The sequence below is a fragment of the Xiphophorus hellerii genome, chromosome 19 (genome assembly GCF_003331165.1).
Source record: "Xiphophorus hellerii strain 12219 chromosome 19, Xiphophorus_hellerii-4.1, whole genome shotgun sequence".
NCBI classification, from domain to species: Eukaryota; Metazoa; Chordata; class Actinopteri; order Cyprinodontiformes; family Poeciliidae; genus Xiphophorus; species Xiphophorus hellerii.
This window is the reverse complement of record NC_045690.1, coordinates 5,920,420-5,939,032: the sequence shown is the minus strand read 5'-3', so window position 1 is coordinate 5,939,032 and position 18,613 is coordinate 5,920,420. Positions and strand designations below refer to the sequence as shown.

The window sequence follows — 18,613 nt, the reverse complement described above, 5'->3', positions numbered from 1 at the left end:
GTGTTATCTTTCATCGGGAATGCAAACGATAGGGAAAAAGATAAAAATTATTTCGGTGTTTAAAAAAAACGAAACGTCAGCAGTCACGTGGAACCGCGTCACGTGACTGTCCTCTGTATAGCCGCTCATTAAAGAGGACACAAGCTGACTTCAAACAGCAGGAGCAGCCAAGGACACCATGAACACAATGTAAGTGCTCGTAACTTCTGACTTTTTAAAAATATATTTCATAACTTAACTACAGTTGAAGGGATTCGGTGAAACTGAGGCGCGATTGTTTGTTTTTATTTTTGTAACGTGACCCAGATTGAACGCTGCCGCCGCAGGTTGGAGCTGAAATGTGTCTTTGTGGTAGAAGAAGATGAAATGTTTATAAACGGAGTTTTTATAAATGAACAATTCCTGTTAGAAACAGATATTAAAGTACAGCAGCAGATGTAAAAAGAATGTCTGATAACAAACACAAGCTGCTTTCAGCGTGTTTACTTCAAACTTCCGGGTGTGATTTTAATGAAAAGCTCCATTTAATTTTGTTTTTCTCCAACAGATTCCCCTTCTTCGTGCCTCTGTTGTTCGGCTCGTTGGTCTCCAGCGGGTTCCTCGAATATGACCAAAATGTCATGTAAGGAAACTGTTATTCCATCACTTTCTAGTTTTATTACTTAAAACTAATAATGATGATTTTGAGGTCAGTTAGGATTTATTTGTATTTGAAGAATATGGAAGAAATATAGTCTAAGAACTTTTTTTTATTCTATTCTGTGCGTTAAATTTGTAATATTTGAATATTTACACTCTGCAGTTTTACAACTTTATTATTGTATTTTTATTTTTTACTTTAAATTCGCCAGCCAAACTTCACCTGCATAAATTTGGTCGACCAGGCCAAAGCAATCGACACTAGATCGAGTGGCGCGGTGGCTTTTAGCCAATCAAATCGCGCTCCTTTGATCACGTGACAAGCAGTTAGAAGGTGTCTAGAGTCCACCAGATGATTACATTTGTTTTTGTTGCACAGGAGAAAAAAAACTGTAAAAAAAAATTCAATGTCTAAAAAAAAATCTGATTTTACTGAAACTATATTTCTTCCATGAAAGGATTTCTCTACATTTGAAATTACTTTTCTTTTAAATTAAAAATTACATCTTGGTAACAATATATTTGAAAAGAAGTCTGTTCTCATGCATTATTTTATTTCCTATGGTCTTTAAAGTCATTTGTGTATTTCTGTGTCTATTAAAGCAGGGTTAGCAGGTCTGCTGCTTTTATTAAAGTTTTATCCTCTCAGCTCATTAATGTGTCATTGTTTTGGAATTAGCAATTTCATAGTGATCGCAAAACTCCATAAACTGGATTTAATGCTTAACGTTCAAGAACAAGTGTTGTAATTTTTTACTATTTTAAAACTTTACCATAACCGTTATAGATCCAGCTGGTTGCATTGGTGCTAAAATCTCACTTTCAGGAAAAACCTGTTCAGCTAAGCACTTAAACTTATAGCACAACATATATTGATAACATTTTTTATTCTATTAGCAGGTTTTTTTTCCACTTATAACAAGAAATTTTCCCCATAATTTAAGTGAAATAATCTGCTAGTGGAACAACAAATTATTGACTTAAAACAAGCTCTTATATCTTGCTGAAAAGTTGCTTGTAATTTTTTTGTTGTTGTTGTTTTTTCCCCCTTATTTCAAGTGTAATAAGATATTTGCGCTAGAAACTAGACCATAATTACTTGGTAAGATTTTGTGTTTTTGCAGTGTGGTGTCTTCTGTGACTCTGGGTTTTTTTGTGTGTTTTTATTATGTAAAGCACTTTGAACTGCCTTGTTGCTGAAATGTGCTATAAAAATAAACTTACTTGATTAAATTACCATTCAGGATAGTCAAAATGTGGTTCTGTCTTGTCAAAATGCATTTCTATACCTGGAATAGTCAGGAAACGCTGATTATATGTTAAAATGACCTGCCATAAACAGTCAAAGCGAAAATATCAACGTATTTATTGATGTCAGATATTAAATCCTGAATTATTATTTTTTAGACTCCCGCAGGACTGGACCCAAGCAGGTCAGGTGGATCCTTCAGAGCAGCTGGAGTTGACCTTTGCCCTGAAGCAGCAGAACGTCGACCTTCTGGAGGAAACGCTCAGACGGGTGTCGGACCCCGACTCGCCTCAGTACGGTAGGCAATGAGGCTTTTAAACAAACGTTGGACCTGATTCTGTCTCTAAGTGACAGAGAAATGCTCTGTCCTCTGCAGGAAAACACCTGAGTCTGCAGGAAGTTTCCTCTCTGGTTCGTCCATCTGCGCTGACCCAGAAGGTGCTGCATCGCTGGCTGCAGACTCACGGGATTTCAAACTGCCGGACGGTTCGCACTCAGGACTTTTTACAGTGCAGCATGACTGCAGAGTAAGCACATCTGCTCTCATCTGCTTTACTTTACTTTATTCACTCGCTTGGGAGGCGACACAGATACTCGTACTTCTGCGGTTTTGCAACTTCTGTGAAAAGGTTCTGCTTTCATCATGTGAGGAAGTTCCTGTCTTTGCAGTGAACATGGTGAAACTGTGAGCTGTAATCTGCAGAGATTAGAGCCGATTGAATCTAATAAAATGGCAGCTTCCCACAAAACACTGTAAAAACACAAAATCTTACCAAGTGTTTTTGGTCTAGATTCCAGACAAAACTAACTTACAACTAACTTTTAGCAAGAAAAATGTTGTACAGTTTTGACTTAATTACTGCTCTGAATATGTTGTTCTTTCAGCAAATAGCCTTTATTTTGAGTCCCTTTACGCCAGTTAACGATTAATCAATTTCTAAATTAGTTGACGATTATTTCAATAACCTATTAATCGCGATTAATCGTTTCAGCCCTGGTTTGGTTGATTCAATTATTTAAAGCTACTCTTTGTATTTATTCAAGCTATCTTTTTCCTGTTTTAAATCTGGTTTCTTAATCTGAAACTCTAGAGCTCGTCAAAGAATAAAAAATATTTTCTTTGCTGCACACCTGTTCATTTTGATTATGGTAGTGAGTTTAACAAGATTTTTTAATTTTCTTTATTTTTTATTTTGCATTAAGGGTTGCAGAGGCTCTTCTTCCTGGAAGTAGATTTCACCGTTACGTCAGAGACGGCCGCTCCATCGTGAGATCTTCCAGTCCGTATTCAGTCCATGATGAAGTTCACCAACATCTGGATTTTGGTGAGATTTTGCTCGTTTCTAAACTGCAATGTTTTCAGGTCCGGATCGGTTCTGATATCTTGTTTCGCTCTTCTGTAGTCGGAGGCCTTCATCGTGTCCCGCCTAAAGGGAAGGACGCTAACAGGAAGCGGCCGCGCTCCAAGGCGGGGGTTCACCTCGGCGTGACGCCAGCCGTCCTGAGAACTCGCTACAACCTGACGGCGACGGACGTGGGATCAGCTGAGAACAACAGCCAGGCCGTCGCTCAGGTTGGGAGCCTATTAAGCCTTTCTCACTTTCCTTCTATTTTTACTTTATTTTTTTTTATTCTTTTCCTCATTGGTGGAAACAGAGACACAATCAACACCCTTTAGCCACAACAAATCAATCTACAAAAGAACATTGGAAGAGCAAAAAGATCAACAAATGTTTCATGTTGTCTCATCTGATGTTTTTCTATTTTTTTTTTAATGTATATCATTTTCTAATAAAAAAATAATCAGAAATAGCATGAAGCAATGTGCAACATAGCAAGGGGATGGCAAAAAAATAAAGTAACTGTCAGATTTGGGTTACATTTACTCAATTACATTTGCTTGAGTAACTTTTTTAGAAACTATGTACTATTTTTACTATGCTGTACTTTTTACTTTAACTTGAGTAATTTTATTATGAAATATCACTACTTGAGTAAAATTTCTGGATTTTCTACCCACTGAATGAAAAACAAACACGTTTAAACCAAAGACTCACCAGACACACACCTGCAGTTTCTGTTAAAGTTTCATAGCTTTTATTGAAAGAAACTGATTTGGAAAAATTTTCTTTTGCCCGTTTGATTTTTGTTACTTATATGAATTATTGCCATTTGGTCCTTAAAATACCAAAATCTCCACTTAACTTTATAATTTGTTACATGGAGATTATGTAATTTTTAAATATTGAATGAATGATAAATTGATCGGTTACTGGAGTAGACTTTTTACCTAATACGTTTTTACTCTTTGAGTAATTTCTTGGCTACTTTTTCCTTTTACCCGAGTAAAAATATGGTGAAGTAGTTAATTTCTGTTTATGAAGCCATTAGAAATTAGAGCAGTCTTTCTCAAACTGTGGCCCGCCGGCGCCCCCTGGTGGTCGGCTAGAGACTGCATGTAAACGACCGTTTATTTGCCGTGACGTCAGCTCAAAGTGCGACGTTACAGCTAGCTTACCAAAGGATTGTGATGAAAAATAATAATGGACAAGAGGCTTAAAACCGAGTTACTCAAAAGAAAAACTAATTTTTTTCTATCCTCCTCTTCAGTTTCTGGAGCAGTACTACCACCCAGCTGACCTGGCCGAGTTCATGCTGATGTTCGGCGGGACCTTCCAGCATCTCTCCGAGGTGGATCGGGTCGTCGGCACCCAGGGAGGAGGAAAAGCCGGCCTGGAGGCTAGCCTGGACGTGGAGTACATCATGAGCACCGGAGCAAACATCTCCACATGGGTCTTCACCAATCCAGGTCTGCTAAACAAATAAAAATGCTAATCTGCTCAGATTATACATTTAAAACGTCTCCATTTTGTTTTACAGAGCTGTAATACTTCAGCCTCACAGAGTCTCTTTATTTTTCCCCACATAGACACAAATACCTTTTTTAGAAATTGCCAAAAATATTCTGTATTCACCTTTTTTCGTGAATACCATTATTAACTTTAACATTTTCTGAAATTTGCTTCAAACAGGCAGTCAGGTTTTGATCGAAAGTTCCTGATTCTGGTCATTTTTATATTTTTAAGTTGCAAAATTGCATTATAATTTTGCAACCATTCCAATAGAAATGTTGACATTTTTCCCTCTTTTTTTAATTAGTAACTTAAATAATTGCCACAAATCAAAATTTAACCCTTTACCTGTTAGTTTTAACCATTCCCCTTATCTTACCTATGTTGTTCTAAATAGGGAAATTAACTGGGAGATTTACAGTAAATGCAAAAGTATCAGTTAGCTTTTAGAGAACAATAAATGATATTTTGAAGGAAATTTAACTCTTGTGACTAAAAATGAAGATTAAAAAAACCTACAAAAGAACATAAATTAATATATGCAAGTTTAAAATGAATTAAAATTCACCCCAAACTGCTCAACCTGGACAAATTTGATACAAATTGCTTCAAAACAATTCAAACTATGCAAAAATCTGAATCAAAAGATAAATTAAAAAATTGTCCAGGAAGCCACAGTAGGTGTATTAAAGCTTTTAATCATTTTTGGGGGGCTTTATATTTTTAAGGTTTTGGACTTTAGCAGCTTTTTCATACAGAATGTAAAGATTGGACAGAAGGTCATAAACAACAAGGTTATTATAGTTAACTGAAATTAACAAAAACTGAAATAAATAAAAACGGTAATTAATGGGGAGAAGCTGTAACCAGAACTAGATTATTGATGTAGTATCCTTTGCTTTGTGTTTATGAATCTATTTATTATCCTTTTCAACTGATGTGAAATTGTTTTGTTTCTTCCCTGCAGTTTACGGTACTTATTATGGTACTTTATGCTCCGCTAGTCCGTAAAATGGCGACAGGAAATGTTGGGAGAGTCCATTTGTTGTTCAACGATAATTGAATAAATTTTGTGAAAATAGTATGTTCTGTTGATTATTCATCAATCAATGTATAAATAATCCTGTGTTAATTTTGCATATAAAAATTAACCAAAACATGAAACAACTAAAACTAATGCTATATCTAATAAATATTAAGCAAAACAATGTTTAACTAATAAAAACTAGCACTCTAAAACTCATTAAAACTAAATTAGACAAAAAGCAACAAAATAAAAGTAAACTATTACAACCCTGATGGAAATCCAGACATTCGTAGCTTAAATGAAACATTTTTAAAAACTGAAAACATGAATGCAATTAAAGACAAATTCAGCTTTACAAGTAAAACCAATCGAGAAACAAATGGAAATGTTTTGCAACCAAACTCTAGGTTTGTTTGTTTGCTGTGTAATTATGTCCTCTCCCGCTTCCTGTCCAGGTCGACATGAGACCCAGGAACCTTTCCTCCAGTGGATGGTCCTGCTCAGCAACATGTCTGACCTGCCCTGGGTTCACACCATCAGCTACGGCGACGACGAGGACAGCCTGTCCGCCGCCTACATGACGCGCATCAACACGGAGTTCATGAAGGCCGGGGTCAGAGGTCTTTCTCTGCTCTTCGCCTCGGGTCAGTCAACGCTTACAGATGTTCAACAACACTCGCAAAACTGCAAAAACACAAAATATTACCAAGATATTTCTAATACAAATAACTTGGTACACTTGAATTAGATAAAACTAACTTACAAGTAACTTTTCAGCTAAATGCAATGGCTTGTTTTAAGTCAATAGTTTCTTAATATTGATAATAAAGTTCTAGTTCCACTGATTATTCACTCATAGCATGGGGGAAATGTGAAATAATTTACCAATGGAACAAAAAGCTTTTCCATATGGATGAGCGATATATCGGCACTAACATCGGTATGGGACAATGTTTGTCATTTTTTAACATATCTGTATCGGTCCGATGAACAAAACTGGGCCGATATGAACAACCGATATTTATTTTTAACTTGTTGGAGTCTGTTTCTGTACTTGTTTTCTCCAAAGGTGTCAAAACAGTAGTGAATACATAAAATATCAGTTATTGGCCATAACAGCAACATCTGATATTGATATCGGCTCATATTTTCACATCTGTTCATCCCCTACTTTTTCATCAATATTAAGAAATTATTGACTTTAAACGAGATCATATTTCTTGATGAAAAGTTTCTCGTCAGTTAGTTGTTTTTTTTTCTAAGTGTTGTAAGTAGGGCTGCACTGATTTATTGGCGCCGATTTCCTTAATTTTAGGATATTGTTGAGCAGCTGATCCTTGCATGTGAAGCTGACCTTATCTACTTTAGCCAAGGTCTAAAAATCATCCACTATCCTTTTCTGCTTCCGCCGTCAGAGAGGTTTGACTGACGGACAGGTCCAACAGATCATCTCTGCACATTTCCAGTTCCAATAATCACCTCAATTTTACCAACTCAGACACTTTCTTGCTATAATTAGCGACACTTTCAGACAAAAAAAGTGCTATAAGTCAACATTGGAATCGGCAGGTCAGGCTTTTTAAAGATTTATAATTGGCGATCTGACAGAAATCTCTATCGGTGCATCCCTAGTACTAAAAGACTATTTGCTCTAGAAACTCAACCAAAAGCATTTGGGAATATTTTGTGTTTTTACAGTGAAAAAAGCTGACCTCCACCATCAGCAAAGCATGACCTTTAGTCAGCTTTAGGTTGTAATAAGGTCGACAATCATGTGATGGCTGATATGTGCGACTCTTAGGTTGTAAAATTACTGCGACTTCCTGTTTTTAAAAATGATTCAGAAAACCTCAGTGAGGAACAAAAACTTCCATTCATCAGAAATACACAAAGACTTTTTTTATGAGTTCAGCTTTTTTGTCACCTTATCTGAAGCCTGGTGTTGTGTTCAGGCGACAGCGGCGCTGGATGCAGACATCTGGGGAAAGAAAACACCTTCAGGCCCAGTTTTCCTGCCTCCAGGTAGGCCTCCCAATCCTCAAATCAAACCTTTACACTAAAGCATTCAATTATCTGTTTATTTGTTTATTCACATTACAACCAGAAATGTTTTATTATCTGTTAGAAACAAACAGAAAATAAAGGTTTATTTATGAAATTAAAATAAACTAATAAGTCCAAATGCAATTCTTCATAAATAAGAGAATGGACGTTTCGAGAGGTGTTAGGTTTGAAAACAATACCTCAAGCTTTGAATATGTAACAGAGGAAACCTAATGATTAATCGATTATTGAAATAATCGTCAACTAACTTAATAATTGATTAACTGCAGTATACAGGGTTAATACACAGCTAATTGCTGAAAGAACAACATTCTCAGAGGAGCAAATGAGCCAAAAATGTCCAAAAAACATCTGTATTTTGCATTTGATTGAAAGAAAAAATATTTCTCTCTAATATGTTCTTTAATTAATTGGATAAAATATTTTTTGGCACTTTCTGCAGATTTTTCATTTAGTACTTAAACCTTTTTTTTTTTTTTTTTTACATAATATTAGAAATACATTAAAAGATGCAAATAAACAAATTATTCAATAATTTTTTTAAGTAAGAAAATAAAAAATGTTCACCTAAAATATCATAACATACCATTTCATTTGTTGTACAGGATGCATTTGGAGCTTAAAAAAATACTTATGACACGGGGAGAAAATACTTAAAAAGGTTTTATTTGATCCTAAATGTATATATTTTTTGTACAGTTTTAATTAAAGTTCTGGACATTTTGTTCCTTCAGAAATTGTCCTATTTGAGTCTATTTTCTCCAGTTGACGATTAATCGATTACTAAATTAATTGATGATTTTTTGAATAATCAAATCATCATGATAAGTCCGATTAATCGTTTTGGCCCTTCAGTGAATATATAGTCAAAGCTATAATGGAGTGGTTTCAACCAAATTATAGTCCATGGTTCAAATGTCCCAGTCAAAGTCGAACTCCTCAATCTAATTAAAGCTATTCAAGAAAAAATAAAATAAAACACATCTAGATGCTCAAAGCTGGAACTGCCTTTTAGATTTCTGTTTCTACAAAGGATAAAACCATCTATAATTGTTCTTTCACTTCACAGTTGTGCCATGAATTCCCAATAAAAGTGTCAAAACATTAAAACCTTTACGGACTTTGAGTGTTTATGTAAGGGAGGGCGATTAAATGTTTATTTATTGCTGTGTTAATGAGACGGTTTCTAAGTGGTTCATTATTTTTCAGCCCCTATGTGACCACAGTTGGAGGAACTTCCTTTAAAAACCCGTTTAAAGTAACTTATGAAGTCACAGATTACATCAGTGGGGGAGGATTCAGCAACGTCTTCAAGATGCCCGACTACCAGGTCCAGAAACGGCACAAACACTTTGTGTTACCTCACCTATTATTTTTAAATGTGTAACTAATAGCTTCTGTTTTTTATTATGTTTAGGTCAGCGCGGTGGAGGGTTACCTGAAGAGCGTAACGGCGACTCTTCCTCCTCAGTCGTACTTCAATACAAGCGGCAGGGCCTACCCGGACATGGCTGCCCTGTCTGATAACTACTGGGTGGTCAGCAACAGAGTGCCCATCCCCTGGGTGTCCGGAACCTCGGTAACCCGAACCACCGTCGATTAATAAAGTATTACATTAAAATTACTCCCAATCCATGAACTACGGACAGAAAAGAGGAGAAAATAACGCAGAAAAATCGTAACATGATAGAAAAATATATAAACATGGGAATTAAGTGTTTCGAATATTTTTATTTTTCTATTCTGCAACCTAAGAGGTTTTCCCTCCAGGCCCACTGTTTTATTATACCTTATAAATATGTTTAAGTTTTATCTGTGAAAAACAAAATCTTCTGATTATTCAGTCAGTATTTTATACAGATCACAAATTATAAGACATAATTTTATAAATTGTCTTAGAATTTTATAAAATATATTTCATAATTGTATACAATTTTAAAATATTTTATATTTTATTACAAAATATTCTAAATAAAATATATTATTTATAAAATGATCTATATTTTATAAAAATATAATACAATATTTTTATTAATAAAATATATTTTATGTTTAATATATAATTGTATTATGGCAAATATATTTTATAATGTATATGATAACATATAATATATATTATATATATACTCTTTTATAATAAAATATATTATAATTTATAGTAATGTATAATAATATTTTATTGTAAATAAAATATTATTGAATACTTCTTTTTTATAAATTCAACTTATTCTGAAAATTTGCCCTTTATATGAAAAGATTATCAACCGTCGTGATACAAGAGAAAATGGCCGCTTATCAATTAATTGTCGAACTGATGAGATCAATCAACTTTAGATTAATTTATTAATCTAAACCAAACATCAAAGTTTCTGCTAAATAAAGGAGGTTTTCGCCTCTCTTGTGAAGTAGCTGTTTGTTTTTACAGACAGCTCACATTTTTAGCATTTTTAAAGTGTTTGCAGCTTCACTTATCTCTGAGTTATTCTGAGCTTTCGTTCCTGCTCCTGTCAGGCATCGACTCCTGTGGTTGGAGGCATGCTGTCCCTCATCAACGGCCAGCGTCTGTCCAAGGGCCTGCCGGCGCTCGGCTTCCTCAACCCGCGCCTCTACAAGCTGAAAGGACGCAGCCTGTTTGACGTGAGTCTGAAGCCCTTTATTCACAACAAATCAGTTCCAAGATTCTAACTTTGTCCATTTATTCTTTGTTTTGAGTTTCCAGATCATCATAATATTAGACTATCTTGTTGGTATGGTAAATCACAAATTACTACTTGTGATTAACTACATTTTTGGAAGGATAGATTCAATTTAATTAGAAAAGCGCATGCCTGATCTGAAAATAATTTTCAATAGTACCTGTCTGACAACATGAAGGAGGCTAAAAGATGGTGGAGAAAACTGTGAACAGTGGAGAACCTTCCTAGGAGAGGGCCAGGCAAAAAACTCCCCAAAGAATACTCACTGTTTTAGTCTACTCAATTATATGATTAATTATATGATGGTGTTTTTTTTTGTTGTTGGAAAGATTATTGTAGATCCAAAAGGGTTTTACTGGTTTACCTCACTATTAGTGATTTTTTTTTAAAGGTCTTGACTGACTTAGTTGACCAAGTGTGAAACAACAAGTTATTAGGTTAGGGGGCAATTACTTTTTTTTATTAGTTTCCCCTTCTTGATGATAGAAATTATGACTTTAAAACAGTTTTTATATTTACGCAAGTTATAGTATAGTTTTATCTTTAAGGAGCCACGTTGATTTTGTCAGGATTATACACCGAAGTAGGTATGCAAACAGTTAATCAACTTAGATTAGTCAATTAATGGTTTATTAGATTAAAAGTTGTTGCAATTATTAACTAATAATGTAGGCTTATACCTTCGTTTAGTGTTGTAGTTTGGCCGCCATCCAGCAGGGGGCGCCGCTGGTAATCCTTAAGCGCAGCCGTTGATGTAGAAACAAAGATGGCGGCCATTATAGAACGGTGAAGAGGAACGGTCCAAACCGAGTCCGATGCCCTTTATGCGGTTATGTTTCTAAATATAGTTTCACTTCATTAGCGCTGCGTCACTTTCTCATTCTAAATGGCTGCTGTGCTGCTAAGGTGAGAATAATATGGCAGGAAAGCGGAGAAAATTGTGACATGATTGAAAAAACGTTGACTGATTTTAACGGCTGTCGTGAGTTACTGCGTTTCAGTTTGTGTCTAGGTTTAATAATGGGAGAAAACTAAATTTTTCTGTTTATTTAGTCAGTATTTAATACAGCTGACTCAAAATAATGTTAAAATTAAATGTTTTTACTTTTAAATTTAGCATATTATGAAAAATGTAGCAGTCTTGATGCGAAAGAAAACTCAAGTTTTTAAGAAAATGTCCTTTTATCTATTAACATTAGTCTATTCTAGTCAGTGACTTTCATCTCCACGTTAAAGTGAATGTCATGTTTCTCTGCAGGTGACTGAAGGGTGTCACCTGGGCTGCCTGGACTGAGAAGGTTCAGGGGCAGGGCTTCTGCGCCGCCCCATCATGGGACCCCGTCACCGGCTGGGGGACGCCCAACTACCCCGCACTGCTGGATGCCCTGCTGTCCCAGTGAACAGAACCGACCCTGCCAGAGCTGGGAAAGGAACTGCTGCACCCAGCTCAACCCGACGGTCAGGTTTTTGGTGCCAAAGGCGGGACAGTGGAAAGGCCATACTTTGGATTATTGCTGCTGATTTTTCCATTTTTAATGAATCATCATTCGAGTTTCCTATCAGTCTGGGTTAAAATCACATTCTTCCATCTAGTGTTGGATCTGCCGGGGGAATCATTTTTAAAGCTTTACCGCTGTTGCTTTTTATTTGCAATGAATGCATTTTTACTAAACAGTATTTTCTCAAATTTGGGGCAAATATGCAACTTTTATTTTCAGGGATCTTTTAAATTTTATGCAGAAATGGTAAGAAAATGTAGTTTATGAATAGATAAACTCATAAGGGTCAGAAAAATGCACTGAACACAAATATATCAGATCAAATGACTTATTTTAACTTCCTTTAATTCTAACAAATGCATGCACTTCATATCACTAAGATAAAACAGGAACACTATTTGTGGCTTAACAGGTTCTTCAATTTGATTCTGCTGGCCATGAGATAATAGAAATGCACAGTCATGTGTGGGTTTGACAATGACTCAGCAGTTTTACCCACAATGCACTCTTTGCAAAATCACAAATCAAATATGTGGAGTTTTATTTCCTATAAATTAAAATAAAAATGTGAAGGATTTTTGAATTGTATTGTGTCGGAAAAACATCCAGAAGAAAAAAATTAAAAAGATTTTTTGATACTTTAATCAGAAATGTTCGAGTCGTTTTTGAAATTTATTTTGTAGTTTTGATGTTTAACTGTCCAAAAAGACTAGCAAGCTTGCAAAATGAAGAGATTATCAGCATAAAAACATTTTTAAAAAAGGAGAAAATATGGATGCACCTCAATAAATATTAACTGAATTTCAGGTAATTCAATTCACAAAGTTAATCTCGTAAATTACAATGAATCATAATGTAGAAAAGAAAGTTAAAATGAGCTCAATTTCCATTCATATTTTTTTGTTTAGAGATTTTATAATCCATTTTATTTATAGTTTTGTGCAGATTTTGTTTTTTTTAGTTGCATGGGTTTTATTTATTGATTTGTGTTTTTATTTATTTGGATCTTCCAGTGTTAAGTGGGCTTTACAATAATAAAGGTTTTGTCTTTCAGGGCAAACTTGCATAATTATACCATTATCAATATATAACTTGAAAAACCTTAAAATATTATTTAAATAATTTATTGGACAATTAATCATCCAGTAAATGTTAAAATTCTCATTTTCTGAGGAAATCCACTTTGCAATATAAGCTTTAAATCTTTGTTCTTTAGCATATTTTAATCTGTAGATTTGAAACAAATCAGCTGTGATGAAACTTGAATTCCTGTGCAAACTCTCTCAACCCTTTCAGTATCGAGTTGCTCTCAGTGTCTCGTGTTACTCCAAACAAAACAAACCACAATTATTCACAGGAGCAGCGCTGTGATGTCGTTTTGTACCTGTAGTTAAATATCTGTCTTTCCCTGTTTAAACACTAACCTGCCTGTTAAAGAACCCATTCAGCCAGTGATTGATTTTTAATGTTCTTCATTAATGTCATGCATGGATATGAAGCGTTTTTGAATTGTTAAAAACTTTCTGGATGTTGTTTTAAACCGAATGGTTTAATTATTCACCAGCTGAGTGAGAGTTTGACCGCTTGACAGCACAAATCACACGCTCTGTATTGGTGATGCAATTGGGAGAAACGATTTAATCAATGATATCTACTGAAAAAAAAGAATAAAATAAAATCACATGGTTATCTACATGTGTTGTAGAAAACGAAAAGCTATTCCCGCACAAATCTTCTCCTGAGAAACGGAGCCGTGACGGAGAACAAAGGGAAAGGAACTTTGAAACCTTGCAGGAAGGCCTACAGGACCGTCTTAAATACATACAGACCACAAAGCTTACATCAAACAGTGTACAATATGCACACTTAGGGAGGAGGTACAAAACTGAGAAGCTGGTGAAGATTAATGCAAATTTCACAACTATTTGTGTAAAGGTATAAATAACAGTTTTCCAGGTGCAGATCCATGAATTAACATCTTCATGAGAAGAAACTCTAAAATATTCCATCCGGGTAGAGGCCAGCTTTGTTGGACCTCCGTTTATTATCAAAAGTTTCACAAAAAAGGGATTTTTTTTCTTTTCTTCTATCTGCAGTACAAAGAGAGTCGTCTCAGAAAAAGCAGTCCAAGCAACATTAGGTCAGTTCACCCAGAAGCAGACGGAGGTCCTCCAGTTTTCCTGCCGGTTCTGGTCGTTCGGGGTTGATGTCTTACTGGTTGTTTTTGGCTTTGGCGTGTGTGAGGATGTGAGACTTCAGGTTGGTCGACTGGGCAAATTTTTTGTTGCAGCCGTCGAAGGGGCAGACGTACGGGCGGTCTCCAGTGTGAATCCGCACATGAGTGCGCAGGTTAAAGTCCAGAGAGAAGCGCTTGCCGCATCCCTCAAACGTGCACTGTAAGGAGAAGAGCGTAAATGTTTCCATTCACGTGTTCCCAAAACATTTTTTATTTAAAGTTTAGAAAGTAAAGGAACTCACTTGGAAAGGTTTCTCTCCTGTGTGGACCAACTGATGTCTCTTCAGCTTTGAACTCTCCACAAACGCCTTGCCACATTCTGCGCAGACATGCACACGCGGCCCGTGGGTGTGCAAGTGTTTTCCTCATCGCTGAGTTGTCCCTGAACATCTTGGTGCATCCCTAAAACGAAAACCAGGAAGATAATTCGCAAAACAACAAGACACAACTCCTGGTACTGCTGCTTGTGAATCCAACCTGAGAAACGTTGGATTACACTGCAAAAACACTAAAGTATTTAGACTAATTTCTAGTGCAAATATCTTAGTTTTCTTTACTTATAAGTAACTTTTTGAAAAGATAGGAACTCGTTTAAGTCTTAATATTGATACAAAAATACTAGTTCCACTGGCGGTCTGTTTCACTTTTAAAATTGGAAAAAATATTTTGTTGAAATAATCTGCCAGTGAAACTACTTTTGTTTTCATTAATATTAAAGAATTATTCACTTAAAATCTCCTTTGTCTTGCTGAAAAGTAAGTTTTGTCTTATTTCAAGTGTAATCAAATATTTGCACCAGACACTTAAAAAAATCTTGTTTTTGCAGTTTACTGAATTTAAAATCTGACTCACTTTATGTGGACAGGCTATTGTCCTGGGTGCATCATCTTCTTTTACTTTTCTTGGCTTCATTCTGCAACACGAAATAGGTCACAATTAGAGTAGAACTGATCCCCAAGGGGAAATTTATTTGTTGATAAGGGTTTTAAATATTAGTAAATACAAACATAACCATAAGCAATGTAAAACTTATAAAGAGTATATGCATAAGTGTGATATTTTAAGTAAACTAAAGTAAATAATAATGCACATGGAAATAAAAAGCTGAACCACAGAGGGCTGAAGGTGCTGCCTTCACCATGTTTGCCTCAAATCCCCTTTTTGTGAGTTTTGCACCAACTTTTTTTTATGGGTTCTTACCGTGCAAACTCTGCCAGCTGCTTGGGGTCGGACAGGTCGATGCCCGGGATGCCTCCTGGGGGGAGCTTCTTTCCCGTCATATATTCAGAATAATCTGGAGGAGAGTTCTCTCCCTGCGATCTGCTCCTCGTGAATATCCTTCTTGTCATCTGAGCAAGAACGGGACAGAAAGAAACTGAAGATCAATCATCTGTGGCTTCTTAAATAGGCACCTGAGTAAATACATGCAGAGGTTACAAAATTCAACTTTAGCCACTTGTATTAAAACCTGTAAAGTTATTTAAATACAACATCCAGATATTTTTTGTAAGGGAATAGATTAATTTCCTCTTTTAAGCGTGATTAAAAGGCCAGATGCATACATTTTAAATCCTGCAAAAGACGATTATTAGGAAACTTTGCAATGTGGAGGTTGAGTAAAACTCCATTGCACAAATTGCTTTAGCAACAAGAAATGCCTCAACAGTTTTAGCTGTAACTTGTAGTATTTGTCAAATATGGATTTTAATATTCTAAAATATATATATTTTTAAATATACCCTGATTTATATGCATTGCTTAGTTTATTTTCATATCTGCACCACCTTGTTTGTCGTTATATATTTAAATTTATTAGCTTTATAGAAATTATAGACGTGAAAAGTTGATCCTAAAAACAGGACAGTTTACAGAACCTTTCACACAAAAGTCAAAGATTACGCTAATCACGTTGTTTTATCAATTTTAAACGCGTAAATTAATGTTTTTTTTTTTTGGTTATTATGAGATGCCGAAATGTATCCGTTTTTGTTTTTAAATGTATTTTTTGTTTGATATTGAACCCTTAAATTTGAGATCAAATCCTTAGAACTGTAAAGTCCGAGGCGTCCCTGAAGGCATCTCCAGGCTGCCGCTAACTGAACTGCGCCACAGAGGCCCAGCGGAGCTAGCAGCTACCGCTCCCCCTGTCGCCGCCATCTTCGTCGGCCAAATAAACGCCATTTTTTCGGGCCGCCATACTTTCTGGACCGGGGAAATATGGCGGCGCCCATTGACACATAAAACATGGCTTCCCATAAAAACAAACACTTTTCAGGGAAATTTTAAATCGCTTTGAACCGTGGAAAAGAGTAAGACTTTAGCGGAGCACAAGGCCCCAGCTGGGCCCACTCACACCGAGAACAAAGCGACATCAGCAGCTTGCAGGAACTCACCTGAAGCCCACATAGTAACAGAAAACTCCCCCTCCAAAGTCTTTATCTGGACCTGCTTCTGCTCCCACTTTCGGCCCATCTCTCCACCGCTCATGTAGCTCTTTTTGCCCGCTTTCTTCCCGCTTCCACTCTTCTTAACCCGGCCTGCGGACGTGCTTCTCCCGGCTACAGTAACCAGAGTGTGCTCGATGTAGTCCTCCTCAACGGCGGGGCACGGGGATCAGGATCTGGTCTTCGTACCCGTCCTCCGTGTGCAGTTCCGAGTCCTCCTCTCCGACCACCTCCTCTCGGGTCTGCACCAGGATCACCTCCTGGTGCGAGTGGAGGTGGTGCGGATCATCCAGCGGCTGTAAGGCGATCATCGGCTGCTGTTCGCCGTCCTCCCCGACAACTGTCGTCTCGATGGTTTCCACCTCGATTTCATGCAATTCTACTATTTCTGCCTGGCATCTCCGACCCGTCCGTTTCGATGTACAGGGTGTCCCCCTGATGCCATGATAATCCTGATTCCTTCTGCGTGTTTATCTGTAAATAATATTATTTCTATCACCTCCCCCCTGTGCTCGCAGCTCTTTTCCTCCCGACTCAGACAACAACTCTCTCCACTGTTGTAATCTCGTCGCCACAGTGCTATAGTTCTTTGAAGTATCGCGTGATTTGGATCAGTAGCGGATTCTCTGTAGAGTGCATATCCGAATTTATTTTAATGACTTTTAAGACTTTGATTAGTCCATTCTGTGCATTTATTGGTGATTGGATAAAACAGAAACTTAATTTTCGTTTTAATATGCAAAATGTATTTCCAAATAAGTAAGTAATTGGGTTCTTTATTTATTTATTTATTTATTATTAATGTTTGGTCGTAAAGTAAAACTTTTTCCGCTACTCCACCAACCTTTGGTAAAACTAACTCAAACAGGGACCTTCACATTTTGAGACCTTATTATCTTCTGGCTGTAGGAGGCGCTGTTTCTCCTCTAGACCTGAATTGCGACGTTCAAACATCCATATTTAGTAAATGTTTTAATCAAATACTGAGTTACTGACGGTAATGCCTGATTTAATATGTACAATTATGTCTTTTGACAGCCGAAAAGATAAAGTTATGTGCAAAAACTGTAAACGTAATGGGTTCATTCAGTGAAGTTACTGAAAAAGTAGTAAAACTACTCTAAAAAGTATTAGTTATTTTCCCCAAAAGGCACCCATAAAAGGCCACCTATAAGCTTGAACAAATTAATTAATTTGTTTGCTAATTTATAAAGTCAGGTTATCCAGTCAGGTTATTAAACAGCGTTAATGGAAAAAAATTAGTGAAATTTATGAAATGACCCCTGAACACTCACTGTATTCCTCAAAATATAAACTTTTAAACTAAAACACCCCCCCTTCTCATTTTATCTCTCGGAGCTGATTGTCTCCTCCCGCCGCCGGTTGGGAGGAGACAATCAGCTCCTCGTTAATTCACTCTACCGATTATTACCGAGTGGAAAACATCCACAGGAAGGCTACGCTCATGTGAGCAGGTGCACAGGTAAGTGTGTTTCTCCCCCCGCCCTCTATCGGAGTGCGGAAGGGAGGGGCTTTAGATCACACCTTAACTTCAGAGCGGGTCCGCTCCTTTTTCTACCGCCGGATCGCCAAACGGCTACAGGCGATGAGAAGAGGGAGTGGAGGCGGTGGAGAATGTGTCTGACTAGAAACAGAGGATTACTAGATGTTTCTTAACGGACTATCAGTGGATCTATGTGATGTAACCAAAGAATAAATAATTTGAGTTACTACAAAAAACGAATGAGAATATTTTGAAATGACCTTGAAACGGATGAGATTTAGAATGAGTGTACACTGCAAAAACACAATCTTACCAAGTATTTTTGTCTAGTTTCAAGTGCAAATATTTTATTACACTAACTTACTTACAAGTTACTTCTCAGCAAGATACAGGAGCTTCTTTT

The 18,613-nt window shown here is 36.5% G+C and overlaps 1 protein-coding gene and 1 pseudogene across 1 annotated transcript; one reads left to right on the top strand and one right to left on the bottom strand.

Annotated features, from left to right (window-relative positions):
- Positions 1 to 69: 69 nt before the first annotated feature.
- On the top strand, positions 70 to 12,670 carry tpp1 (tripeptidyl peptidase I). The gene is given in 14 exon segments (XM_032547171.1): positions 70 to 189; positions 548 to 622; positions 2,047 to 2,186; positions 2,265 to 2,415; positions 3,092 to 3,213; positions 3,292 to 3,461; positions 4,499 to 4,697; positions 6,223 to 6,411; positions 7,720 to 7,789; positions 9,041 to 9,161; positions 9,249 to 9,410; positions 10,343 to 10,468; positions 11,786 to 11,818; positions 11,820 to 12,670. Coding segments are annotated over 14 exon segments (1,677 nt in total). The 5' UTR covers positions 70 to 178; the 3' UTR covers positions 11,928 to 12,670.
- Positions 12,671 to 13,635: 965 nt separating this feature from the next.
- Positions 13,636 to 17,192, bottom strand: LOC116708983 (transcriptional repressor protein YY1-like; annotated as a pseudogene).
- Positions 17,193 to 18,613: the final 1,421 nt, after the last annotated feature.